This window comes from Sus scrofa, chromosome 4 (genome assembly GCF_000003025.6).
Source record: "Sus scrofa isolate TJ Tabasco breed Duroc chromosome 4, Sscrofa11.1, whole genome shotgun sequence".
Classification (NCBI taxonomy): Eukaryota; Metazoa; Chordata; class Mammalia; order Artiodactyla; family Suidae; genus Sus; species Sus scrofa.
Window position 1 is genome coordinate 120,298,040 of NC_010446.5, and position 27,696 is coordinate 120,325,735.

The 27,696-nt window shown below is 37.5% G+C and overlaps 1 protein-coding gene across 2 annotated transcripts in view; it reads left to right on the top strand.

Annotated features, from left to right (window-relative positions):
• Positions 1 to 27,696, top strand: part of DPYD (dihydropyrimidine dehydrogenase) — a 780,991-nt gene that overhangs the window by 366,569 nt on the left and 386,726 nt on the right. For both annotated transcript variants that reach the window (NM_214044.2, XM_021088696.1), the window contains 1 exon segment: positions 18,056 to 18,240. In NM_214044.2, the coding sequence (NP_999209.1) occupies positions 18,056 to 18,240 (185 nt within the window).

Sequence of the window (27,696 nt, forward strand, 5' to 3'; positions counted from 1 at the left end):
TTTGCAAGTCTGCTCACAGATATTTCCCGTCATTGGAAATTTTAAAACATTGATTTGTTTATTTTAAAAATAGAGATTTTGTAATATAGGAAGTTTCCTCTTCTTCTGAACATCAACATCAGTGTTTATAGAATTAAATTTTCCCTTTTTGTTTGTTTGGACGATGTCAAATTTAAGAGACGTTTCCTCGTTTAATTCCCTTCTCTTTCTGCTTGGAACCGAACTGCCAGTTGTGAAAGTGTGCATGTCTTTTCTGTTTGTTTGGAATTGATAAGGAAGAAACTGTCACTGTTTTCACTGACCTCACAGTTTCATTGTTGCCGTGGAAGTACTAAAAACGGGCCTTGTCCTCAAATTCCCAGGGTATCTGGATGACATAGGCTTTCCGACCCTGAAGGAAGGCGCTGTGGCCTGTGCCCTGACCTCTGTGCTTCGGCCCTCACTGCACCGCAGTCATCCTCTCATTCTTCTGTGATGGCCACTTTGAAAAAAGCTATGTGCTTTGGTCTTCCAGAACCTTTCATAATTTATCTCCCACTTAGCTTGTAAGCCCCAGAAGGGCCAAGACTGTACTTCATAGTAAGCTGTAGTCCCAATAGTAGCCAACATATTATTGTGCCCATAATAAATGTACAGTATATATTTGGCGATTTGTCTGGATTCATGTGAAGTTATCAATCTTAATACACCTACTTGTTATTTTTTTTCCTGCCGTGGTATTAGTTTGGCTTATTTTTGTTAGAAAACAGAAATGTTAGAGAATAATCCAATAAATATGACATTTAATTAGAGTCCGCCTGGTATAGCAGCTTAGAGCAGAGGCTCGGGAACCAGGCTGCCCAGCTGGAAACCTGGCTCCCTTATTCTCTTTGTACTTCATGATCTTGATCTTTTAAGAGTGCCAATTATAGTATCTACCATCTAGAATTATTTTAATAATAAATAAGTGAATAGTATATGTATAAAGCACTTAAATATACGTCTAGCACATATATGGTAGGTAAGCATCTCTAAAGCTTTAGATATTATTTCTCTTGTGTAACAAAATAATATTTTAACAATTAAATTGGGTCGTATTATATCCTTATGGTGGTATAAATGTTGTCTAGGAATAAAAGCATTGAAAATTAAGACTTCATCTGGGACCTTGCAGGCTCTGTTAACATGTCTTTGTAAATAAGTAAAGCAGATGCTTTTACAATTTATGATTTTTTTAAATGAGAAAATCTTTCCTCCATTTGGTTTCTTTTTATTTGCAGAAAAAATACTACACGGTTTTTAACTGTATCATATGTTTTAAAGATGTTTTATTATCGGTTCTGGTGTTTTTCATACCATTAAGAGGAATTTTCTTTCCGCTAATTCTTAGCAGTTAGAAATTTTCTATTTTGAGTTTTCGTAAATCAGGTATTTAAAGAGCAAAGGATATCTTTAGAGTCTGTGTTTTTCCTGTAAAATGTGGTAAAACTAGGTTGAATTTTTGGTTTGTTTGGTTCTCATTTTCTCTTAAAAAGGTAAGAGAGAAGTACTTTAGAAGATGCGAAGTTTGAACTTTAAAGCACTTGAAAATCATGGGGTGAGATTAACTAAGATGGAAAGCTTTTGTTTGGGGAGGAAAGACAGGATGAATGGTGCAGTAAAACCGACTCAGGATCATGCTGCACAGCACTGCTCCGGAGAGCAGACGACGAGGTGGCCAGCTGTCTGGGCGTAGCAGGGAGTGCGTGGCCCCTCCCAGGAAAGAGTTTATGTGCTTCACCCAGTGCCTGCGTTTCTCTCCTGCTCATCTCACTAGAGACAATAAGAAACACAAGGCCCAACTCTTTCTGAACCTTTAATGCGACCCTCAGAAACCACCCCCTTGAGAGCATTAATTGCCAGTGGTTCCATGAGGGAACAACTTGGTGGGGGTGTGAAAATTGCTTCCCATTTCCTCTTACTCAAAGGTCCTCTAACATTTTTTCAAAACCTCATGGGGTAAATCAAAGATTCTGCACAAACTAGCTTCGGGTGTAGTTTTGATTTGTTGCCCTGCTCTGAGAAGGGGTGCAGGCCATGGGTTAACAATGCGGATGTTCAAGAGGTTTTCAAATGTGCCTGTTTCTCCTCAATTATCGGGATAGTGGGGGGGTGGACTAGAAAAAAATGTTTTAAGTTTTTAGATGAGTCAGGTGCCCAATGATAATAGTCATCTGTGCTTTAAAAAACCCATGGCATCGATGTTGTCAATTTGTTTTTTCTCCTTATTAAAATGTGACTCACATGACACTCTGCTAATGGAATTGGGAACATGAAGGGATTTTAATAACTTCCCTCCCTTTTTTAACCATCATATTTCATTTTTAAGCCATAAAATACTTTCTTCAGAAGCCACTGGTGGCCCTTAGAGATTTAGTAACTTTTTCTTTGAACAATTGTCCACTTTTTGTGGCCTTCGGCTTTCATAATTCCTCTTCTGCTCTACCACAAATAAAGAGGAGAGGCAAGGAATGGAGTACCGAGTTGAGAATGTGTCCTAATTGTCAGATTTTCCCTGTTGTATGCATTTTTGGAAACAGAAACGTTTACAAGATAGTTTCAAAGAACAGATTAAAAAATACCGCATTTCGGAGTTCCCTTTGTGGCTCAGTGGTTAATGAATCCGACTAGGAACCATGAGGTTGTGGGTTCGATCCCTGGCCTTGCTCAGCGGGTTGGGGATCCGGCATTACTGTGAGCTGTGGTGTAGGTTGCAGATGTGGCTCGGATCCCACGTTGCTGTGGCTCTGGCGTAGGCCGGTAGCTACTTCCCTGATTGGACCTCTAGCCTGGGAACCTCCATATGCCCAGTGGCCCAGAAACAGCAAAAAGACAAAAAAATAAAAAGATAAAAATAAATTAAAAATAAAAAATACCGCATATTATTGCTAGATAAGGGAACTTTCTTATTGATGGCTCAAACCTCAGAGGTAGGGCTCACTAATGATAAATACAGCTAAGAGTGAATAAGATAGTGAAAAACCAAGCTTTCAGTCCCGTGTCACCTATGGATATGTTATAATACAATAATGTGCACTGGAGTTTTCCTTACCTATGTTTCCAAACATGCTGGAAAGGACTTAAGAGGTAATACATTCTAGACTCCTAATTTCACAGGCTTATTTGTTTAGCTAATAACTTCTGTTGGCTGCTATTCCGGGCACTGGTTTGTGTTCTGGGAATAAAGTAGTGAAAAGGCGAATGCAAACCTTGCCTCCTCTGGGCATGCAGTTTACCAGGGAGACTCACAATTACAATAAATTGTGCTGGGGGAAGTGTAGAGTCCTAGGGAAGCACAGAACACAGTCTGAAGGTTCAGAGAAGCTTCCTAGAGGAAGTGGGCTGTAAATTGAAGGCTGAGTGATGTGTAGGAGTTACCAGGTGGAATGGGGGTGGAAGGGAGGGAGCCACAGGGAGATTATGCAACTTGCTCAACACCGCACTGTTAGATTAAGTCGTCATTTTATAGTCAACTTTAAAAGCTATATTAAAAAAAAAAAAACAGCATGTCTTTAGAAAGTTGTCATCAGCCTACTTATTTCATGCATGTTCTCATCTTTATAAATGAAGGTCTGAATTTTTCATTTTTATTTCTAAAATTCAACTTTTTAATTTTGTGATTTTGTCTCTTCATTTCTCATTATTTTTCATGCAGCGAACATTTTTTAATATTCAGATATATTATAAGCACTGTCCAGGCGCTAAGAATACAAACATGAGTAAAAGAGAATCTTTGCCTTCCAGGAACTTGCTGGCTAATGAGAGAAACGGGCATGTCAGTGCTTACATTGCAGCATAACATGCCAATGGGAGATAATACTTGGACTGGGTTTCAGGGCTTGAGTAAGAGTTTCTCTGTTAGGGGGAATATCATACATACACAAAGTACAAGCTGAAGAATGGCCTCAGGTGACCAGACAATGATGAGAAATTCTGTTTCGCTGGCGCAGATGCTGTATGGTAAGATAAGAGTGGGAGGGTTGAGATGGCAGGAAATTTGGCTGTAAATTTATGTGGACTTAGGAAATTCCTGCGCTAAGCTAGGGGTTTTGAATTTTACCCTATGGACGCCCAAGTGACAAATGGGGAGGTTTAAATATGGGAGAGACCATTATGTTGATAAGGTAATTCTAGTAGGGGCTGGATCTTCCTTCTTTCTGCTTGGGTTTGAACCCTTTGTAATATTCTTAAAATAGTTGAGAGTCAGAAACCCTGAAATCACCTTTGAGATGGTTCGTATCAAAGGGAAGTATGTTTTCTAGCACTGAATGCCAGAAATAAGCAAAGTTATTCACCAGTCATGGGTATGATCCAATGATGCAGGTCCCCTTTGGGAAGATGCTCCTCTAAGATTTTCAGAATTAAGGAAGGGAGACAACCTGAGCATGACAGGGGTGAGTTATACATGCCTAATTTCTTCCTCTAGATCCACGAATTACAATTACTCACTTCAGCTTTTTAAGAGAGGTAAGATACAAAGAGACACCATGAGTGTTAGAGCAGCAATTGTTTCCACGCATGGAGGAGGCATCGGGTGTGGTGTAGGCAGCTGCTGCTCCGGGATGGCAGCAATGCTGGCAGAGATGGCCTGGGATTAAGACAGAGCAGTATTGATGAACCCAGTCGAAGACTGTTTCCTTCAGTTTGTATGGCTGCTGATGAAGGTCCAGGTTAAAGTCAAGGAGATAGACCTGCAGAAGAACATTCAGAAGCAAGATGGATTTTTAAGAAGACAGTCAGAATTTGGTCATCTGATTGATAGAGTGAATATCGAGTGTCTAGCATGGTGATCTGATCAGATGTCCATAATGCCTGCAGAACTCGCGAATGCAGCAGGTAGAACAGATTTCAGGGAAGTGGTGATGTATCTGACTTGGATTTGCTAATCTATTCAACAGCTGGACATAGGACTAGAGCTCAGAACATTTAGATTAAAAAGAGACATTAGGAATCACTATATCTTGTTTGTCTGTCTTTTCACTGTCATAACATAGTGCCTAGCACAGTGGTTGTTCATTGGTTGGATTAGTGAATGAAAGCTGTTGTAGCTTATAGTTTAGATAACAACTTCTTGAAAGTATGACAGAAGAGGACATGTGGCATTTCTGGGAATCTAGAAGAGTCTCACCTACCATATTACGAAGAAGAAAAATCAGCTTTTATTATGTACCTGCTTTTCAGGTGGTAAATATTTTAGGAAGATATGACATTAAGACAGTCTTAGTCCATAGTCCTGTACCTTTCCCCCTTTTCTTAATACTAATTAATTCCTGATGCTCCTTTTTTATCTCATAATGAACATTGATATACCCTGTGTATGGGGGTTGGCCCAGTGATGAGAATAGATCATTTCTAGTCTTCCCTATGCGGTGCCTTTCTTTTAACTACATTTTAGGAAAAAAGCATTCTCAGGAAACCAATAGTAGAACTGTACATTTTTTAATAGAAACTGCTCTAATTGTCAGATTTTTTTTTTTTTTTGGCTGAAAGATTTATTGTCTTTCTACTATAAAATACACTGTGCAGAGCGAGGATAAAGTGGTGGAATCTAAAGCAAGTACTGGCATTTCTGTAGAATAACTATCCAATATAATTGAATTTTGGCACAGTTTTTCTTTGGAGTTATTTTTAAAGGGTGGAGGTGATGAGGAGGGAGGTCAAACTGATAAGAGTGTTGAAAGTGATTTGGAATCAACATCACATCACTTACAACTGCCTTAGACATCCATTTGAAGCACAACATGATATTTCTGTAATTATTTTACTTCCCTCTAATAACTGCATAGGAATAGGTTTGTTTCCCCAGTGAATAGCTCTGTTCAGAGCCTTCCCTTATCTTTATTTTCCAGGTTTCACTAGTGGTTGATATCATATGCATTCTTACAGGGAGACAGTGGATAAATCAGTACTTTTTCATCAAATCAAAGATTACTTACAAGAAGTAGAGCAGTGGCATGTAACAAGTTTTGCTGGGGAAAGAAGGTAGAAAATGGAAAAATAGCCTAATTGTTTCAGATTACAGAAATCTTAAAATGTAGCCAAATATTATTCAGCATAGAGTGAATATAATACATGTCCAGAGTTTTACTAACCATGGACTATTATTTCTTTTAATTACCAATTTGCTTATGGCATCCCAAAAGTGTATTCTGAAACCTATATTCCTGTGAGATGTTAGAGTACACTAAGCTGCTGTGAAATGTAAATTCTAGATGTAAAATTTAGTCAAATTATAAAGCAATGATGTAGATTTCATAGCACTGGTCTTAGTAATATGTATTGTGTATTGCAGATTATTATTGTTAATTATATTTCATTTGTGTCCTTGTCTCAAAGCACAACATTAAAAATAACAATATACCTATTTAAAAGACAGTCTTTAACTAAATTAGACATTGACCTGCATAAACGTAAATTGTAATTTTATGAGTTGGAAAATTGCATTAAATCATATTTGATATATAGCCCCTAAATATGGAAGATACCCAATTCAAGTGTAATATTCACATGTAATTTATTAGGTGTCCCAAACTTGCTGCAGGAGAAAGCCAGCATTACTTGAACATATATTCAGAGGTCTTGACCAAGCTTTATGTTCTAATGTTAACCACTGCCAACCTTTTTTCAAGCTAGCCATTCTTATAACATTGCTTTAATTATGAAGCTCTTTAAAATATGTTCAAAGGACTTTCACTTACACAACTATTTTTTCCATACAAATGCATGGACGAGAGTCAAGCATATTATTTTCAGTGAACATCCAGTGATTTTTCCAAGCTCTCTAAAAAGCATATTGACAATCCATTTTAATATGGCCCAGTGTTTTCCCTGTATTTGCACACTGTTGCCAAACGAGCTACTCTATCACCAATATCACTGCATTATTGCATACTTTAGAATCCAAAATTATTCTCCCCTGATGGTGGGATTGAAACCAAATGCTTCAATTTAATTTTGACACCCTCCTAATCTACCCTTCTACCTACTTGTGGGACCTTATTTCCTGTTCTTTCATTCTGTATTTATTAAGTTTACAACATTCTGTGTTCGGTTCTCCTGGGTACACAAAAATGAATACATTGTCCCTGTCTACAGGAGCTTGCAGTCTAATAGAGGGAGAAAAATGCACATAAATAAAAATGCCATTAGGTAGAAAGTGACTCAAGGAGAAATAGATAAACTGCTAGCATCACGCACAGGGTGGAGAGAAGACTTCCAGCTATAAGAATCAAAGAAGGTTTTAGGCAGGCAGTGGTATTTGTCCTAGAGACCAGGACTGGGTAGGAAGGAAGACAACAGAGACAGGAAAGACACATTCCATCACCGTGAACAGACTGGATATGCACTAGGGGTAGTTTAATTGGCTAGATCAGGGGGCACACAACAAGAAAGGTGGAGAAACACATCACTTCTAATTCACAAACTGTCTTAGCATTAGGCTAAAGCATGTGAATTTTATTTTAAAGTTGGTGGGTTTCTTATAAATAAAAAGGGCCACATCGATAAAATATGCTCCACTCACACACAAAGGGAACATACAGTTAAGTATGTGTCTCCTGTCTGGCTCCAGCCCTTCTTCTACTTCACTCTATACACTTTATATATTCTGAGTCATATTGACAATAGGCCTGCAGGGTAGTTTATTCATATTTTAATCTAAAGTACCCAGCACAGTCTTAAGGGCTCACCTAATGAATGGATAAATGAATAAACGAAGAGATGGATAAATCTTGGGATGAATAGAATGAAATGATTGCTTTATTCTAAACACCCCCATAGAAAATTCACAGCAAAGATAAAAGCATGTGAAAGCAGTGTTTATGTAAAGTATCCCATGAGGACCAGCAAGTCTTCCTTCTGTGGAGGGAGTGGTCAGAGGCTGGACATTTTCATTTGCATAGAAAATAGCCTCCTTACCGGTCACACTGCTTTTTATCTTGCTTCTACATAGTCCTACCAGAATCAGCTTTATTATAGAAATTGTATCATTTCATCCCCCTGTTCCAGGCTCCAGTGGTTTCTGCTTTATTTAAAATGAAAGTCTTCCACAGCCCATGAAGCCGCCTTGATGATCAGGCCCCTGCCTATCTCTAGGCCTCCTCTCCCCTTCTCTTTCTTGCTTTCTTCCATCCACATAAAGCCTCCCTTCTGCTCTTCAAGTGCATCACCTTCAGCTCATCCTAAGCCCTCTGGCTGGAAAGATCTGCCTCAAGGTCTTCACAAGCTGCCTCATGTCATCCTTATGTTTTAGCTCAAATGTCATCTCATCAAAGAGCCTCTGTGCCCCTCCATCTCCACCATGATCCAAAGCCCCTCTCTCACTTCTCACTCCCTGGCTTTATAACACTCTCCTTTACATACCTCTCTTCTTAGCCATTTCCTATCACATAATTTAGTTACTTGTTTACCTTTTATATTGTATATTCTGCCAGCTGAAATGTACACCCCACAAGGACAGGTCCCTTATCTATGGTTAACTACAGGTGGATTCAGCACACAGTGATATTAATTGCATAAATGAATGCAAGCCAATGCCTTATTTTTCTCCTGTGCAGTCATTAAACTCCCAGAACACCCTGAATGCAATGTTTTGCTGTTTTTGCCAGATCCTTTTTCCTTAACCCCTTTTATTCTGTGTTTTGCCTTCATCTTTTACCTGCAGATGCCATCTTTTTACTGCTCATTGGCCTCAAGTTACTTATTCATTTCTCTTGTGTTTGACGTTTCTTGAAATCATCACTTCTTGGTTTGTGTGGTTTAATATCTTGATTCACCTGAAACTGATGATTCCTCCTCTGGCTTTAGTTCAGGTTGTGATTGCTGCCACGTTAGAAAATAAATGCTTAGTTCTCTTTTTACCCAAATTTGTGATTTTTCTTTACAAACTTTGTCCATCCTTAAGACTATATCTAATCCCAGGGTGCAGGGCCCTCTCCTAAGGTCTAGCTGTTTATCTCCGAATGTTCCCGAAGACCTCCAGGCCTTCCCAGTTGGTACAGCTGTAGTGGATTTGTCCTTAGGTTCAAGTCCGGAGAATGTGACCTGGGGCGCTCACTGCAGTCTCAGTTTCCCCAACTATAAGATTAAAATAATACTTATTCTTCGAGGATCCAAAGAGATAGTATAGACACCAGAACGTCCAGAACACCACATGTACATGGGGGCACTGAGTAGATGTTTATCATTATTATCATCATGAATTCTACTGAATATAGGCTTTGTCGATACCAAAAATATTTCTTGGCTTCATGGTAATGCAAGCCGTACTCTATATAAAGAAGCTGTATTTTTGAATCATGCATTTATTGATGTGCTAAAACTGTTTAAAAGAAATTCTACTGTATGTTTTAAGTTTGCATTGAAATATGCCTACAGCCGATTGACAAGGAAAAAAAAAAGTCATAAGATGGATATCAAAAAATAACATTAATGAGCTGCTAAAGCTAAAATTACAGGAACTTATGAAATTGGTTAAACATAAAAACCATTAAACTGTTTACTGAAGCTTCACAGATATACTGCAGCTAATGAGCATTTCTGCTATTTAAATAAGCCCAAATTGAACACACATTACATGGATACATAATTAGTCATGGCAGTCAAACACACATAGACTTACTTTTAAAGCTCTATTTAGGGAATCTTTTCCATTTGATTTATTTTGTTAATTAAAATATTTTTCAGTATTCACTTATATTTTAATAATACTGCTTTCTCAAGTAGTATAATTTACTAGTGGCTTTCTATTTATTTTTATTTATGCAGCAAATGGGGATTTAATATTAAACATTTTTAACCCCTTTCTGTAATTATTTATATCACTTGATGGTATCATTCAGCATGTTAAAAAGCTATTTCACTGAGAAATGTATATAAAATATTTCAGTAGCCTTTCCACTTTTTTCACTGTCTCCTCTAATTATCAAGAGGTATTAAGCACCCAAATGTGCATAGAATTATGATGATTATGGTCCAAATCAGATTAAAGGATGATCTATTCCTTCAAGGAGTTTGTAGTCTTAAGTAGATGGTATCATTGAATATAAATAAGCAAATCAAAGTGCAGCATTTGGGAATCCAACTGAGAATTTGAAAACAATCCCCATATATTTCCTTCAAGGACACTGACCTCCTTGAGGAGATCTCTTCCAGAGAAAATGAAATCAAATCTTCAAGGAGTTTAGTGTTTTAAATAGTGGAATTATTGCAGTGAAATAAGCAAATCAAGGTGAAGTGCTTAGACAATTTTAATTCTGAATTGATTAGTTGGTCAGTTTAGGAAATGAGGATGAGACTCCCTGTAGACTACAAGTAAAACAAAGGGAGTTGCTGCAGGCTATTATTGACATCCATCTTTTGTATTTAACGTGGGGAGCCAAAGCTTACCGTGGGCATGGAGGGGAAGAAAATTAAACCTCTGCGTTTACACTGCCTGAATTCTACAAGCATGTCCAAACTGAACAGTATTTAACCACAGCAGTAGGAAAGTCAAATAGTTAAATTAATCAAAAGAAATTAGCCAAGTGCTTATTATTCTCAAGTCAGTGTATTTGTCACTATAGAGATTTTTTTAGAAGCTTTTTTTTATTAGTCAAATGAATTTATCACATCTATAGTTGTATAATGATCATCACAGTCCAATTTCACAGGATTTCCATCCCACAGCCCAAGTACATCCCCCTACCCCCCAAACTGTATCATCCAGAGACCATAAGTTTTTCAATGTCTGTGAGTCAGCATCTGTTCTGCAAAGAAGTTCGGTCTGTCCTTTTTTCAGATTCCACATGTCAGTGAAAGCATTTGATGTTGGTGTCTCGTTGTTTGGCTGACTTCACTTAGCATGATAATTTCTAGGTCCATCCATGTTGCTAAAAATGCTGGTATGTTGTTCCTTTTAATGGCTGAGTAATATTCCATTGTGTATATGTACCACATCTTCTTGATCCACTTCTCTGTCGATGGACATTTAGGTTGTTTCCATAGAAGCTTCTATTTAAAGGAAAATATTTGAGTTTCCTCTCCATAATAAGCTGACTCTCTAATTGTGGGAATAAGACCTATTAAGAAAAATAATTAAGGCAGGATGAATGCTGATAAAATGGAACATACTACTATTCCATTTTTCAACCAAAAAAAAAAAATCATCAAGTTCCTCTGGTGTGCCAATCATTGTGCTAGGTGCCAGGGAAGGAGCTGGCTCAGATATGGTCCCTAAACTCAAGGAATGGTAGAGGGAAAGCAAATAACTGAAGTAAATTACACAGGGACTAGTTTACCAGAAAGCAGTTGTGGTTGATTTAACAGAAAGGGCAAAGGAAGAGGTGACCTAAAGGCTGAATCTGTAAGGCCAATCAAGACTAGAATTCTTTGTTGTCCCTTCAGCCCCCATCTGTTTCATTTTAGTTATTCTCATGTTTCCCAGTAGCGAAACTGGGAGAGACTGTTTTTGGCCCATTCCTGCCTCTCTTTTGTCCCCACTCCAAGCGTCAAGTAGCAAGGAGGGCTTTGGAGTCAGAAATAACTGGATTCATAGACTGGCTTTACCACCTCCTGGCTGTATTTGGAATGATAATACCTACTTTAAGGAGTAGTTTTGTGATCTAAAGGAGATTACTATATGGAAATATCTAGTATCATGTCTGCCTCAAGCAAAGGCTCAATAAATGCTGATTGCTTTTCTTAATATTCTGCATTAGGTGAGGATGATGTAAATGAGATGTAAGCAATAACTAGGAGAGAAATTTCTTTGGATGAATTGTTGGAGCATGGTAACGAACTGCACTTTGAGGTAATTGGAGAGAAAAGATTCAAAAGTTATGCCAAGATTAAGATCTCTTTCTGGGTGTTTTGAGAAAGGAGACTAGGAAAAAGCATGAGTGAATGTCAAAGTGTAACAATGGAGAGAGATGGGAGAGCAGAAAGCGTTATATCATTGAAGCCACGATAAGGAATTTTGATGCGGAGGAAATGGCCATCTGTTGCGTGCTGCTGAGAAATCAACGAAGGCAGCGCCCTGCTCGGGGTGAGACAGTCAAGGAACTGACCAGCACTTGCACCATCTGGAGTCCAAAGACCTTCTTGAATCGGGTTCTCCTGGGGCCTCTCGCCAGCCCACCCTAGTTCTGGTCCTGCAGTGAGGTGACCACTGAGAAGGGTCACTGGGTTTTGCAATCTGGATCCTCTCAGTGCTGCTTTGGAGGCTGTTATGAGTAGGAGACATGAAAAAGCAAGCTTACTAATAATTGTGAAATGTGAAAAGCCCAGAGGAAGCTTGTGTACTGGTTTTTTGTTTTGTTTTTGTTTTGCTTTACCTGCGGCAGTGTACTGGGTTTTAAATGTGACAATTCAGAAGGGACAGTAGAACATCCCCTTGGAATATCTCTAATAGACAGCTAGAAGTGGCAGAATAAAAGAGCATAAGGTAATGTTTGAGGTCGTTTCCCCATTGAGGCGAAGTTAAAGGCACAAGATGATTTTAATTTCTGACACAGGAAAGTGTAGGAGACTGAGTATTTGGGAGCTGGGTAGAGGATGATGATGAGATGAGGAGCCAGACAGAGCCCAAGGACAATTTAAAAAGAAGGAGAGCCTACCTATGCAAATCAGAGAAGGGACCAAAACTAACATGATTCCACTATTGGATGCTGTAGAGAGGCATAAATGGAGTATGGCTGCGGTGGCAGAATTTGGTGGAAGGAAAAATTGGGTTGTGAAAAAGGTAGACAGCCAGTGTAAATTAGCCTAAGAAATGAGGTAAAGGAAGACATAAGCATGGAAGTGGAAAAAAGAACCAGGTTAAAACCAGTTTTTCAAAATAAGAGAGGAGAGAGGAGACTCTAAGAAAGATACCATTCTGAAAAAGAAGCAGAGAAACTTGAGGTCTTGGAGGAGCAGAAATGTACAGGATCAAGATTAACTTTTGGGGGTTTTCAGAAAGAAAATGTGAATCTTCATTGTGGGCTCCATTGTATTGGGGAATGAATAGCATATTGATTCAAATAATTAGAGCCAGAAGGGAGACATGAAGACAAAGCTTATGCCATGCAGGCTTGATATTCTTCGTGGAAGGCGTTTTCCCGGTCCGTCCCCTCCTTACCCCAGGTTATTCTATTTAAACAGAGCTCTGATACCCTGGCCCTGTAATTAGAATTTATTTGCTCTTGCTGAGATTTTGCTTTCAGCTCTGATTTATTGAGATTATTGCCTCAGCTCGCCTTTTTTGTTTCATTGTGCTTTGGTCCTATTGGCTTAGAGGTTATGTAAAATTAAACAACAAGCACATAGATGGATTCATCTGCTTGCAAGATATCATTTTATTATAAATGTTGAAATTTTTTATCTCCCCCATTGTTTTATAGCCTCTCAGACCCTCCAAAGAATACTAATAATCCTTCTTCATTATGATTTCTGTTGTATTGTTTTATTGTTTATGGAGAATTAATTTATATTTATGTACTAAAATATAACATTCCTGACATCTTTTTATAAATACTGAGAAATATACTTGTCATATGCTTGTGGGTTCCTCTTCTACACATGTGACAGCACAGCTACATCAGTTTAATTGACCTTGGCAATCTGCATCTGCTAGTGATGTGTCCCTGAGGGACGGTTTCTGCAATTTTAAGCTGTGGCTTATTGAGGAACTTGTGTGTCACAATACAATTAAGTCTATATAAAAAAATCATTTCATGCATAACATTAAGTTGACTAAAAGTTCCTATTTCAAAACCATTTCTTGTTTTAAAGCCACCTCAGAGTGTCTTTGTTTTTTAAATAAGCTCATTCGTACATAGTAGTAATTAAAGCAGAAAATTAACATAAATCTCGAATGTTTGTATGAATTAAGGATGTTTTCATTCCTATTAAAGGCTGCATAAAATTCCAGGCACCATATCATTTAACACATTTCTCTTCCATTTGCAGAATAATACAGACTGTGAATAAGCACGTTTTGGGGTTCTTTTTCAAGTTCTTTTTGTGTTCATCTATGGAGATACTGGGACATATGCCACGGTCTCCCTCAAGATGCAATCTCATGGAAATCTGTGGGAAAACTGTGTGTGATCATAACAGAAAATCCTTATTCCCCCACCCCATTATTTTATAAACAAGAAAGAAAAAAAAATACAATCCTTCTATTAATATTCATTTAACACTTCATAGGAAATGGCAAGCAGTTATTTGGTTTGCAAATGTAAATATACATTTTTCATCCACTTATGCTTTCACTCCTTCCAAGCTAGATAAAGGCAGAACAGAAGATATCCTTCTGAGATTTATTTTTATTGTATTCCCAGTTAAATGTATCAGTAGAGATGTGAGAGAGCTGTGAGGAGTTTATAGAAGGATAATTACAATCATGAGGAGGATGAAAGTCTCCCTCATAAGAAGCAGCGAAATAAATGAACTCCTTTCAGACAAATTATGAATAAAAGCACATGGATTTTTTTTTTCTTTCCTGAATCCTTGATTTGAGTTCAAAGTTAAATACTTTTCAGCCTTAAAAATGTGGTTAAATAACAGACGTAACTACTATATTTTGAAAGAATCGTTGCCATCATTAAAAGTGTTATGTGGATCCGTAATCAGAATCAACAAAGTTACAAAAAATTAAGGAATCCCTTTCTGTACCTCATACTTAAATATTGAGTCCACTGTGCTGAAAAGGAAATAAATGACCCTAATCATTTGATGTTCAAGTTGTAATGAACAGTCATTCTTGTATTAGCTTCTTAGTACCAGTGATTGAAGACATTTTTGATCCACTAAATCATTGCTTATATTCTTATGAGTTGTCTGTGTTCTACTTTTTCAGTGACCCTTTGTCATTTGGACAAAGGACAAGTTAAATCAAACATTAGATATGAAAATGCAGGCAAGTGATCTCTATTTTGACTGATGTGTTTTTATGTAACATCATAACCAATGGCTTGACCTCTTCTTTTTTTCCCTTTCCTTCTTTCTCTCTGTCTCTCTCTTTCTTTCTTTCTTTAGGTCTTTTTAGGGCTGCGTGCGTGGCGTATGGAGGTTTCCAGGCTAGGGGTCAAATTGGAGCTGTAGCCTCTGGCCTATGCCACAACCACAGCAACACCAGATCCAGGCCGCAATACAACCTACACCACAGCTCACAGCAAAGCCGGATCCTTACCACTGAGTGAGGTCAGGGATCAAACCGGAGTCCTCATGGATGCTAGTCAGAATTCATTTCCACTGAGCCACGACAGGCCTTTCTCTATTTACTTCTTAAATGAAATTATGAACATGTTACACTTGATGGCTTCTAAAAAGAGTTGGTGGAAAATTCAGTCGATAATTTTCAAAAGGGGGCTAAGATAATTTTTGATATAAGAAAAAAAATAATTTCTGTTTTGGAATACAATGTCAGAGTTGTTTGATTACTGGTGAAGTTAGTTGGATATTACAAATGATGGAAAAATTAAAACAGTTGATAATCCAGGTCCAAGACTTTAAGTTAGAATTGAATCAAATACTGCAGAAATAGAGAATATTTTTAAAAGTAAACATGAGTATACATGAATATTTAGAGACATAAAATAACAATGTGCATACAATGGAAAGACCTATGAATAGAATAGTGCTTTTGAATTCATAAAGAAATTCTTAAGTTGGCTTATGGGTTGATGCTAAAATATTTTAAGAAATGCAAAGATTACTTATTAAACTTCTAGTAACATCTCATGACTATTTATTGACTGAGTTAAAATGGAACTCTAATATTCAATTGAATCATACTATGTGTATTTTTAAAGTAATAAACATTATAACGCACATTACTCAAGAATTTTAATTCAGCAAGCATTTATTCGGCACCTGCGGTTTATAGTGCACTACTTCTTATGTTATGATTCAAGTTTTGTAAGACCTGAAGCTTATCTAATTCGAGGACTTTTCTACAAAAAAGAAAAAATTTATAAATTCAAATTTAGGCACAAGCCCTTGAAAGAGGCCCATGCAAGTGAGGGACCCTGAAGCTTAAGCTTCAATAACTTTACAGTATATATGTCTTTGACTCTAATAGCTGCTGTGGGAAATCAAAGATAACTAAAGCATAATCCCTGCCTTGCTCAAGCTTAGAGTGAAATCTGTACTAACCTTCAAGGATATTCCTGTAAAAAATGAGAAAAATGTATAAAAGGGCTTTGATCTCCTAGTGAAATAATTTTGAATTCCTTCTCATTTAAAAATCATCTTTATTTCAGATCTCTATATAGGACAAGGTTGTACCAAAGTCTTGGACAAGTAAGGTCATTTTTTATACAGGAGAATTATTTTTTACCCCTTGCGCTCATGCACGTGTGTGTGCGTGCGCGTGCGCGCGTCTGTAGAACACACGTTCAATGACAGTGTGTTACCATTATTATAATAGGTTGAATTGACAAGCCATGCTCACTGTTGACACTTTTGCAACTCAGCTAACTGTCAACAGATGGTAGCGATGATCTGTTATGCAAGGGGGAACAAATAATAAAGGTCTCTTTTCATGTGACCTTTAAAGACATTAGAAAAATCTTCTCAAAATGCCATTCTGCATTGAAAATAATTACATGAATATTTAATTTTACTCTCAGTGAAAGGTAAAACCGCATCAGAGATGCAAACAATACAAGATTTTTAAATAAAAATCTGAGCACGATAGCATCGATCCATCTACTCATCCATCCACCCGTCCACCCGTCCATCCATCCACCGTACTGAGTGTCTGTGCTCTAAGCCGTGCTGTCCTCGGCTTGGCGGTACAGTGGTAAGAAGCATAACATGGACACATGTTTGTGCTCATAGTCTTGTAGAGGAAACACAATCAACAGTAGTCCCTTAGTAGTTTTCTAAAATTCTAATATTCTTCAAGCAGAACACTATGAATATGTACCAAAGTTTATTTTTATGATTTTTTATTGCTCAGGAAAAAAAATAGTTTTAGGTGTCAAAAATAACATTTTTTACATTAGGCTATTTTATTTTAAATGTAACATTAATCTTTTCAACAGTGAACTTTCGTCTTCAAATATCTTCTTCTTTAGTTTATGTTCTTATATTTTCTTTTCAATTGGAGTTAAGAAAAAAATAGCTCCCTTATTCTATCCTGAGAAACTTAAGTTCATTGCATGAATACCTACAAAGAACATTTTATCTTAAATACTGGCTCAGTTTGCTCCATCGTACACGATGCTGTCTGCCTTTCTTCATTTCTTCTCTAGATCAATCCCTTCTTTAACCTACTGTCTTCTATCTCTTCCAGACATCCAGATCATGTGTCTAGTCAAAGTTTCCTCTAGATATTTTTCTTAAAAGAACTCAGCCTCTTCCTTTTCCATGACATGTTTAGATTCATAAGAAAACAGCATATTTAGCAGATAATTTAAACCTCTTTTACAAAGCAGTTTTCACAAAGAACTAATGTTAATGTTTGCAGTTGTTGATTTTTACAAAATAGAACAGAAATTGCTGACTAAATGTAACTCTATTCTAGGTCCATTAAATAACTTAGCATTACATGAAAATAATTTGGTTAAAATGTAGAACTTTTCATCTTGTTTCATTTATGAAACTTGTTAAAGGAAGAGATTTGGCCGTTGACTCAAATCCACAGTATAACTTACACCTGTGTCACACAGGTATATGTTTGGAGTAATATGAGTAATAACAAACCTTTGAAATAATGGTTATGGACAAAATTTTAGGAATTGCACTTTATAACTATTAAAATATTTAAAGGGCTATATTTTCCTTCTTCATGGATCCATTTTTCTTAGACATAATTCCCAGATATGAAACATTGCCCAAATCTGTGGTCTTTAATAGCTACACATGAGTTTTATTTTGATTTGGTTAAGTCAGTATACTTTGAGTGCATTGTTAACTCAGACATTTTATTAACTTCCATTTTTATGGTTCATTAAAAACAGTTATTTGAATCCCTAGAACAATAATTAAATTATAATTTTTCTTAATTTACAAATTAATATTATGTGGTGCACAGATTAGTCATTGCCTGTTGTCTTTCACTTTTTTCCAGTAAAAGAAGCCTTGAGCCCTATAAAATTTAACAGATGGGATCTCCCAGAAGTAGATCCAGAAACTATGCAAACCAGTGAACCATGGGTGTTTGCAGGTGGTGATATCGTTGGTATGGCTAACACTACGGTGGAATCCGTAAATGACGGAAAGCAGGCCTCCTGGTACATTCACAAATATATCCAGGTAGGTATTGGCCATAACTTTTCACTAATTTCTTCCAATAGATAAGCACTTCATTTATTTTTGCTGCTCATTCATATGAGCATTTCTATAAGGGGTATAATAGCTATATATGAAATATATATATGAAATATGTCACCTACATATTTGCTTGGATAAGAATTTTTATGTGGAATGGATAGCAGAACTGTTTAAATGATTGAAAATTCATTGTACATTTCTATTAGTGTTCAAAATATTTAAAGCTATGGATAATACATTTATCAAGTCTGGATGGTGCACAGGGTGATATAGGATCTATATTCCTAGTGATCTTGCACAGTCCAGAAAATTATGTTGTCGTTCCGCTGAATCAAATGAGTTCCTATTCACTTCCCAAATCATGTGTACCTAACTGAAAAGAAAACAAATATTTTATCAATCTCAGTTGTAGTTATTTTTTTTCACTATTTCATTTTATGATAAGAATGCAAAATATAAAATGATAAAATGTAAAGTTAAACATACTCGGTATAATAACTTTGTGGTCTTGAAGAAAAAAAAACCCAACTACTAGACTCCAGTTATCTTACTTTTTGATGAAATGCTGTACTTTCTTCCTGCTTTATAATTTAAATGTAGACACAGTGACCTCATTTACATAAAATGTTTCTGGAAAAGTTTGCTCTTGTAAATAAAACCCTTATTCTTTCTTTCCTATCCAGGAGAGGCTCTCAATTCATAATACACTTCTTGCCTTCCTTATTTGGGTTTCTTTGGTTTCTCACACGCTAATGAAGTTCACTTCGTCTTCAGTGTTTCCTTGAATATTTTTTTTTTCTTTTCTTTTCTTTTCTTTATTTATTTTATTTTTTGTCCTTTTGGCATTTCTTGGGCCGCTCCCATGGCATATGGAGATTCCCAGGCTAGGGGTCTAATCAGAGCTGTAGCCTCCCGCCTAGGCCAGAGCCACAGCAACGCAGGATCCAAGCCGCGTCTGCAACCTACACCACAGCTCACGGCAACGCCGGATCCATAACCCACTGAGCAAGGGCAGGGACCGAACCCACAACCTCATGGTTCCTAGTCGGATTCGTTAACCACTGCGCCACGATGGGAACTCCTGAATATTTTTCTTCTTCTTGGCCGTGATCATTTAGTCTGTTCAGTTGTTGTCCTACTCTTTCTGTAATTCATCCGAGACTATTTATTTGCTAGGTAGTGCCTGGGCTGGTACTGATTGCATCATATTTTATGTTCAATTAAACTACCTACTGCCACCCCCCTTGGGCATCTCTGATTAGTGGGGCTTGAGATTTGGGGATCTGGGCCAGAGTGTAATGCCCAGAAAGCGGGGATAACCAGCCTGCTGGTTGTTTATAGAGACAAAGGTATGATTTAGAAGGCGGGGTTTGGGGAAGATAACAGATCTAAAGTTAAGAATGTCATCCAGATTAGTCATAAATAAGAAGGGATCAGGCTAGGAAGAAAAGGGGAAAAGAAATGCAATTTTAACAGAGATCTGAGAACACAAAGGTGGTGTGTTGGTAGTGGTTTCGGCTCTAGCGTCTGCAGCATCTGTACTTTGGGGAGTCCCCATGGCCTCAGGGGTACCAGCAGGAGCAGTTCAAGGTGTTGCTGTGAGCTGTGGTGTGGGTCGCAGTTTTGACACCTAGCCTGGGAACTTCCTTATGCTGCCACATGGCCCTAAAAAGCAAAAATAACAACAACGACGACAGAAACCATAGTTGAAAGATTTACACTAGTGTGTCCCCACACATATTTTTCTCATAAAACAACACTGCTGTATACACCCTTATTTATGAGTTATTTATTTAAATTTTCTTCTCTCTTGAATCTGTCTGGTCAATCCTTATCCCTTTCATATGCTTTTTTAAATTTACCTATTTTTTTCTGTGGAATACAGTTTTTGGTTGACCGGACATCTCATTGACTGGTCTGACAACTCCTTGAAAAAATGAAAGTGGACTCAGGAGAAGAGAAATGGTTTTCATGCTAGGCCAGATAAAGCCTAGTGGAAATGTGAATCCGGTTTGCAGAAGTAAAAATGGCGAGAAGGCTGAGATGTTAGAGGGATTTGAAAAGATAAAACTGAGCATAGGCCTGTGGAGAATGGTGTGCATTATTTTTTCTAAATGTTTAAATCCACTTTTTTTTTAATTAGAAGACATGGAGAATATTTACTATATTGTATGATGATTGTGGATTTGTAGTCCTTCAAAATTACCATTGGGAAGGAATTTTGTTTTTGGACCACCCCATGGCATATGGAGTTTCTGAGCTAGGGATCAGTTCTGAGCCACAGTTGCAACTTACACAGCAGCTGTGGCAACGCTGGGCCAGGAATCAAACCTACCTGCTGGCCCTGCAGAAATGCCACTGATCTCATTGCCCCATGGTAGGAATGCCCAGAAGAATTCTCAAGTTCATTATTTTACTTCGTTGTTATCTTTCTACTTCCCTGAATCTGATAGGTGTATACTGAAAAAAAATGAACAGTTATTTACTTGGCTTCCACTTATTTATGAAAGGAAAGACACATCTTAGATATGATAAAAAAAAAGTGCATGTGTTTTAAATATATATATATACACACACATCATACATATATGTGTGTGAATCTATATATCTATAGCTGTCTCTCTCTATATATAAATATAGGGATGATAGTGTTTAAAACACAAAAATGAAAAAGTTGTGACCAGTAAGAGTTTTGGATTTGGCTGAAGGATTCAGACCTGTCAAACAAAGCATTGCATTTTAAAAATGGAGTAGAAATTGAAGGTAGGTAAAAACCTCTGTCAGGTAAAATCAGCACTTTCACCATTCTGCAAGGTGTTGGATGCAAAGAGCTAAGCAGCAATGAGACTGAAAAGGAAGGTAGGGACAGAGTGGGATTTTTCTCTCTCCACACTGTCATTAACTTAGTTGTGCCCCGTACCACCTCTTAAAATTGCCTCCAATTTCCCCTGTCCAATCTGATGCCCCGTACTGCAACCAGAGTCATCTTTCTAGCATACAAATTTGATCGTAATTTCCTCATTTAAAACTCTTCAGAGGCTCTTTTCACTCAAGGTAAAGCCTAAACTCCTGTGATACCAATTGGAATTTTCCCCAACACACTAAGATTTTTCCTGCATCTGGGCCCTTCTTGACCCCAGACCCACTCATTTCATCTGTCTGCTTTCTACTTTCTTTCAGATTTTGCTTCCTCCTAGTATGGTCTTTACCTGCCTGTTGCCCTAACTAAAGCCTTCTTCCTGATCTGACTCCACACAAGCCAGTGATATGCTTGTTTATTGTTACACCATCAAAATAAAAGGCATATTCATCTATTAAATAGGAAGAATACATAGAGATAATTGATTTGAAAGGAATTTAAAGCAGAGTTAAGAAAGAGAGTGGACTTGTTTTATAGAAGTCCATTAGCACTGTAAATAAATAGTTTTCTTATAAATGTAGCATGTGCTTAGAAAAATTTCTATAACACTTGAGGTATATTCATGAAAGAAGGTTTATAATGCCTTGTGTTATGTCATACATTAGTTTGGGGAAAAATGAAACACTAGATGTTGGACTTTAAAAAATTGATTTTATGCATACATTTCAGTATTAATTCATGCATGCAACCATTGCAATTGGATATTTAGAATTTCTTTGTAATTTAAATACATTTTCATATAAATGTGATTTTTTTAAAAACACCCATGTTGAGATTTCAGAAATTCTCATGCTTATCTAAAGAGAGATTCACTTAAATTGTATTAGTTAATTTAATCAATTACCATGTATTGAGTACCAGTGATTGGACCTAACATTTGAATTTGTCTCTGTACCAAAGTGAATAATTGGGAGGTACAATATAGTGGTTAGAAATTTGGGCTCTGAACTGAACAGGCCTGATTTCAAACTCAGCTCTAATACTTTCACACTGTATGACCTTAGGAAAGTCACTTCACCTCTCTAAGACATGGTCTTCTTAGGAGTAAATAAATGGTTTCCTTAAAAAGGAGAAAAAAAAAACAAAACAGAATTGCTATTCTATTCGGTTTCAGGGAAGAATATTTAAGAGAATTTGTGGAAAGGTCTTAATAAAGAGTCTGAGCTATAAATATTTGTGAGTCACTAGAGATTATTTCCTTTGGACTGTTAAAATGGTATCAGAGGAAAAAAATACAAAATAGGAGATTTGAATAGAAAGTGTGGTATTTTAACAGATGAAGATTGAAAGAGGCTATTTCAGGTAATTATAAGAGCATTTTATTTAGCCATTCGTGAATTCATGCATATACATCCATCTGTCTTCGTATTCATTCATTCAATAAAAAATATTTTTTAAAAATGATGCTTTAAAAATAGTTATGTAAATGTACATACACTACAAAATAATAAATGCAGTAATAAAAATGTAAAATCACAAGGCAGTATGGAAAAGATAGTGATTGATTCTCTCTGGTTGTGGGTATTAGGATGTGGTGTCAGCAAAGAACGCCTAACAATAAAGATACAGGTAAAGCAGGGGGATAAGAAAAACTGGAAGCATACTGAGTGATTCAGATTGCTGGAACTTAAAGAAGGCTGCTGGATAAGACTGTATGTCTTGCTCACTGAGCAAGTGGTACCAGGCAAGGATACCAGCTGGCTGAAATCCAGACCAGGTCCCACTCACCAAACAATGGTATCTTTCGCTGTGCTGATTCTCTTCAGAGGCAGGAGTGCCTTCCCTGAATTGTCACAGTGCTTTTTGCTTTCTCCATAAGCCTTGCACCTGTGTAAGAGCTTCTTTTTATTTTACCAAAAGAACATAGAGAATATATAAGAGAAATGAAAGAAAGGATGTCTTACTATACTGGAGTTAGAACATGATGAGACTACTCAGTTTTGGAATTTAATTTGGATTAGGTCATGAGGCAGGGCTGTGGGAGGAATTGTTTGAATAAAGAAGTGATGGTGGCAGATCTGGAATTAATATAGAGGGAAACATTTTCCAACTTGTCAACATTTCCCTCTTCATAAGTTATTTTGTAATATTAAACTTACTGTTCTTTAATTAGTTGTCCTAATAAGTGATCCAATATGACTTCACCTTACTTGTTTGTATAACACTCTGATGTTAGTGGAGTCTGGGCATATGTGAGTTTTCTTCTTCCACTTAAATAAGAATGCTGAATATCAAAGATAATTATATGAAAGACTATGTAGCTGAAAGAATGATTACAGGAAACAAAAACTCTATAAATTTAAAATTTTTACTTTTTATATGATGATTTTTTCCATTATACCTGACTTACAGTGTTTTGTCAATTTTCCACTGTACCGCATTGTGACTCAGTTACACATACATGTATACATTCTTTTTTCTCACATTATCATGCTCCATCATATGTGACCAGACATAGTTCCCAGTGTCACAGAGCAGGATCTAGTTGCTAATCCATTCCAAAGGCAATAGTCTGCATCCTATCTTTCAAGTGGATTTATGTATTGATTCTGTGTGTTTGTGTGTGTGTGTGCGCGCTCACGCACGCACACATGTATGTGGACAGATGGGTAGGTAAAAAGTTCTCTACCAGGAAAAAAATAAATTAGTCACATTAACACATCAAACTTTCATCTCTAAAGAAGCTTACAATACTATTTGAATTCAATTTTTTCACTCGTGTGAAATAGAAAAAAATGTATGATATGACATAATGGAAAGCTAAATTTACTACAACCAATAAACACTAAAGAAGTCAAGGAGCAGAACTCAATGCTGGCTAGAATTACTAGAGAAGACTCACAAAAGAGGTAGAAACTTGGAACCACCTCCAAGGGTAGTTCCTCCTTGAAATGTACCTTTTATACACTCTTGGCAGACGTTGAAATAAGGGCTACTGTTAGTTTAGCAGCCAGCACATAGTGTACATTTTTTGGGGGGGGGGTTAATAATCTTGTTAAATGGACATCATTAACTTTATTTCACAGCTTGTAAAAATAAAGACAAATGATAAACCTCTCCAAGGTCAATATGTGTTAGTAATTAAGCCAGGATTTGAACACATAAATGTCTGTCTTTTATTTTCCCCTGAACTACTTCCCTGGTGCTTTTCGACTCTGGATTCTTAGTCTTCTTGCCAATTGGCAGTCCTTGATACCTTCGCCTACAGTATGTGTTAACATTGAAAAACAAAATAACACAGCAGAGCTTTTCCTGAAAGTTCCTCTGGAGTTTGAAACTGAAATTGGAAGACTGTGATTGGAGGCTGTAGTCTGTGTATAACTTAATTCCATTTAAAATTATACCTTAACCAGAATGATTAAGTGGATAGAAAAGTTCTAGGAATATGACCATTCCAGGGAAAGAAAATAGAGGGACACTTAGCTCCATTAATAAAATTAAAGGTCATTTAATTGTTAATTAGGGATAAAAATGAGGCATTTATTTATATATATATTTAGCAATAAGTTGGTTAAATCCATAACATTTACTTAAAAACAGAGGAGTACAAATAAAGTATCTTACGCTATGAAACAATAATCTGTAATTTGTGAGTTAATCCAAAAAAAGTTAAAATGGGGAAGTATTCCAAGGATATACACATACTTTAAGCATATCATCTTATTTTAAAACATTTAGATATTTTTTCATTTTCATTTCTCTTTAAAAAAAAAAAAATCAAGGGCAAGGCCTTTTGAGTCTGGTCATTGGGCCGCTGTGGGCCCTGGCCGGACACGGTCGTGTGCGCCTGCGCCTGCTGGGCGTCCTGCGGCCCACCTGCTCCACGCGGCGCGCTCGGAGGCTGGTGAGTCTCACCTGGAGCCCGGGGGTGTGGGGACTGAAGCCATCTAGTCAACACCCCCGAACGTCCCTGCCTACTTTATCTCGAGGCCTCGGGCCGGTCAGGGCTGCAGGCAGAGCTGGTGACAGACACCCCGTGGGCGTGGGCGGGTGCTCTGGGTCTCTGAGCCCCGTTCCCTGGCCCCTTCCAGGCTGTGGGACAGGATTTGGGGTGGGGGTGAGGAGGGACCCGCGGCCGCGAGGCCCGTAGCACGTGTGGACCCTGCCTGAGAAAAGGGCAGTCACATAGCTTCCCCGACTGGTATTTGTCCCGGAATCCAGCCCCTGTCAAGGTGCCCGCTGTCCTTGCGTTGTGGGGACTGAGGTCGGAGCTGCATCTGTATTGAACTTTGGAGGCCTGGCGCTCCTGTAGGTCTGTTGATGCCCCAGCCAGAGCAGAATGCGGTGGAATTTTCTCTTCCCTGCCCTCTACACTCACCCGCTTTATCTAGCATCGATTTTGAACAGTGAATTGATTTGGTTGTCTAGGACGCTTTGCTTTCATCCTTGGCTCCAAATCAGTTGTCACAGTTTGGTCAGCTCTTGAGTACTGAACGTGGGGAGAGGGAGATAACGTGTCTTGAAGACGCCCTCACACATAGACTCACACTGATTTCTAGAACATACGGAACAGAACACACACAGAATGAAAGAACTTTCCCCTCAATTGTCAGTTATTTCAAGGACCAAATGTTTCAAATTTTCTAAATTACCTTTGGCCAGGAAACCCTTGAAATAATTTTGCTAATCTTAACAGTATTTGGGGTAAGGAGGGTGCTACACAGGACACTTCAGCAGATTGGCAATGTGCTAATTTTTGAGTGTCAAGACGTTTTATGTATTTCCTTTCATGTATACAAAATAAAAGCAAAAATTAAAAAGAAAAACTAACTCAACGGGTAAAATAGGAAATTCATAGGCATACAGGGGTGCCCCACCCATTACAAAGATTCAGTACTCCTCAGCCTTCCTTTGCTTGTCTTACAGAGAAATAGGAAAGAAGAAATGAGTCCGGCGAATCTGTTTGTTGCAACTAACTTGGTTAAAAGAGCCTGTAAGATGCCCAAGGTCCTGCTTTACCAAAGAGAAGGCGTAATACCGAATGCTATTTACAAAAGTATAATCTTTTAGACAATTCAGCACTTACTTTGTTCTGGTATTAACATATAAACAGAAATTTAGTCATAAGATGGAGTTCCTGTTGTGGCTCAGTGGTTAAGAAATCCGACTAGGAACCATGAGGTTGCAGGCCTCGCTCAGTGGTTGAGGATCTGGCGTTGCCATGAGCTGTGGTGTAGGTTGCAGACGCGGCTCGGATCCCGAGTTGCTGTGGCTGTGGTGTAGGCTGGCGGCTGAAGCTCGGATTAGACCCCTGGTCTGGGAACCTCCATATGCCGCAGGTGTGGCCCTAAAAAGACCCTTCCCCCCAAAAAAATTAGTCATAAAATGTAGATGGAAAAAACGGCCATATCATAGCTCATCAGTCTCTGTCCTCTGAGAATTTGGGGTTGGAATACAAGCTAAATTCTTCTCAGTCTAATCCCAGACCAGAAGTTCATTTTCCCTAAAGTAGTCATGGTAGTTCTCAGAAAATGATCTTAGAAACATGAGATATTTTGTCAAATGAAGCAATCTATGGAAATTATAATCTCAAAACCCACTGGTTTGATTATAGCATCAGCATGATTCTTGAACCATATCATTATTCTGTAATTCAGTTCTATTTTAAATTCATTGTATCTTTAAATTTACTTTACAAAAACCACAATTTTTACTATTAGTAGTAAAAGGGTTCAACTAAATTTACATGTTTCTGCTAAGAAGGCAGTTGCAGTGATACAAAGATAAATATTGAAAGACAGAAGACAAAAGTTACTGGTGGAAGGCTAAATATGGGGTGAACAGGGAGGGGGAGAAACTCAGATAAAGGGTAGGATTTGTATAGAGCTTCCTCAACTATAGGCAAGAAGTGAAAAGATAACACCTGGTTTCTTCTAGGCAGAGTTCATGGGAAATTGCAAAGAATAGGGAAGGAGGCATTGGGTTAAACATTCAAAAAAAATTTTGGTTACTGTTTTATAAGAGACTTTAGGAGTCATTGAATACTTAGTTACAGAAGAATTAAAGTTGAATAGTTACATAATATTGTTTATTGGCAATCAGCACCTGAGCTCAGTCTTCAACAACAACCAAAGGTTAATTTTATTATTGGTGTAGTGCCAGTGTTCCTTCTATGTACATGAGTTTGTCTACATGCAGGTTCCCAAATGATTGTCTTTTTTTTTTGCTTCATCAAAATCTACCCTTGATTAAATATGCTTTTTTCCTATATGAATCCGTGTTAAAGTGCCTGCTGCTGTTATGACTTTTTTGTTTATGATTGTTCCTTTATGTTATTCTTCTCAATTTGTCAATCTTCCCTGAAACTAATTCTTGTGTCAGAATTATATTAGAACATATGTAGAAGATACACAAATATTCTGGCATCGTACTAGCTCAAAATGTCTTTCCTAACCCTACAAGATCATAGAATACAGGCGTCTTTTAAGTTTTAGCTCTCTACACTGTTTCCCAGCTCACCTTTCTATGGCATTGTTTGGCTTCGGTGAAGCTTCTTTATTGGAATGAAGGTTAGAATG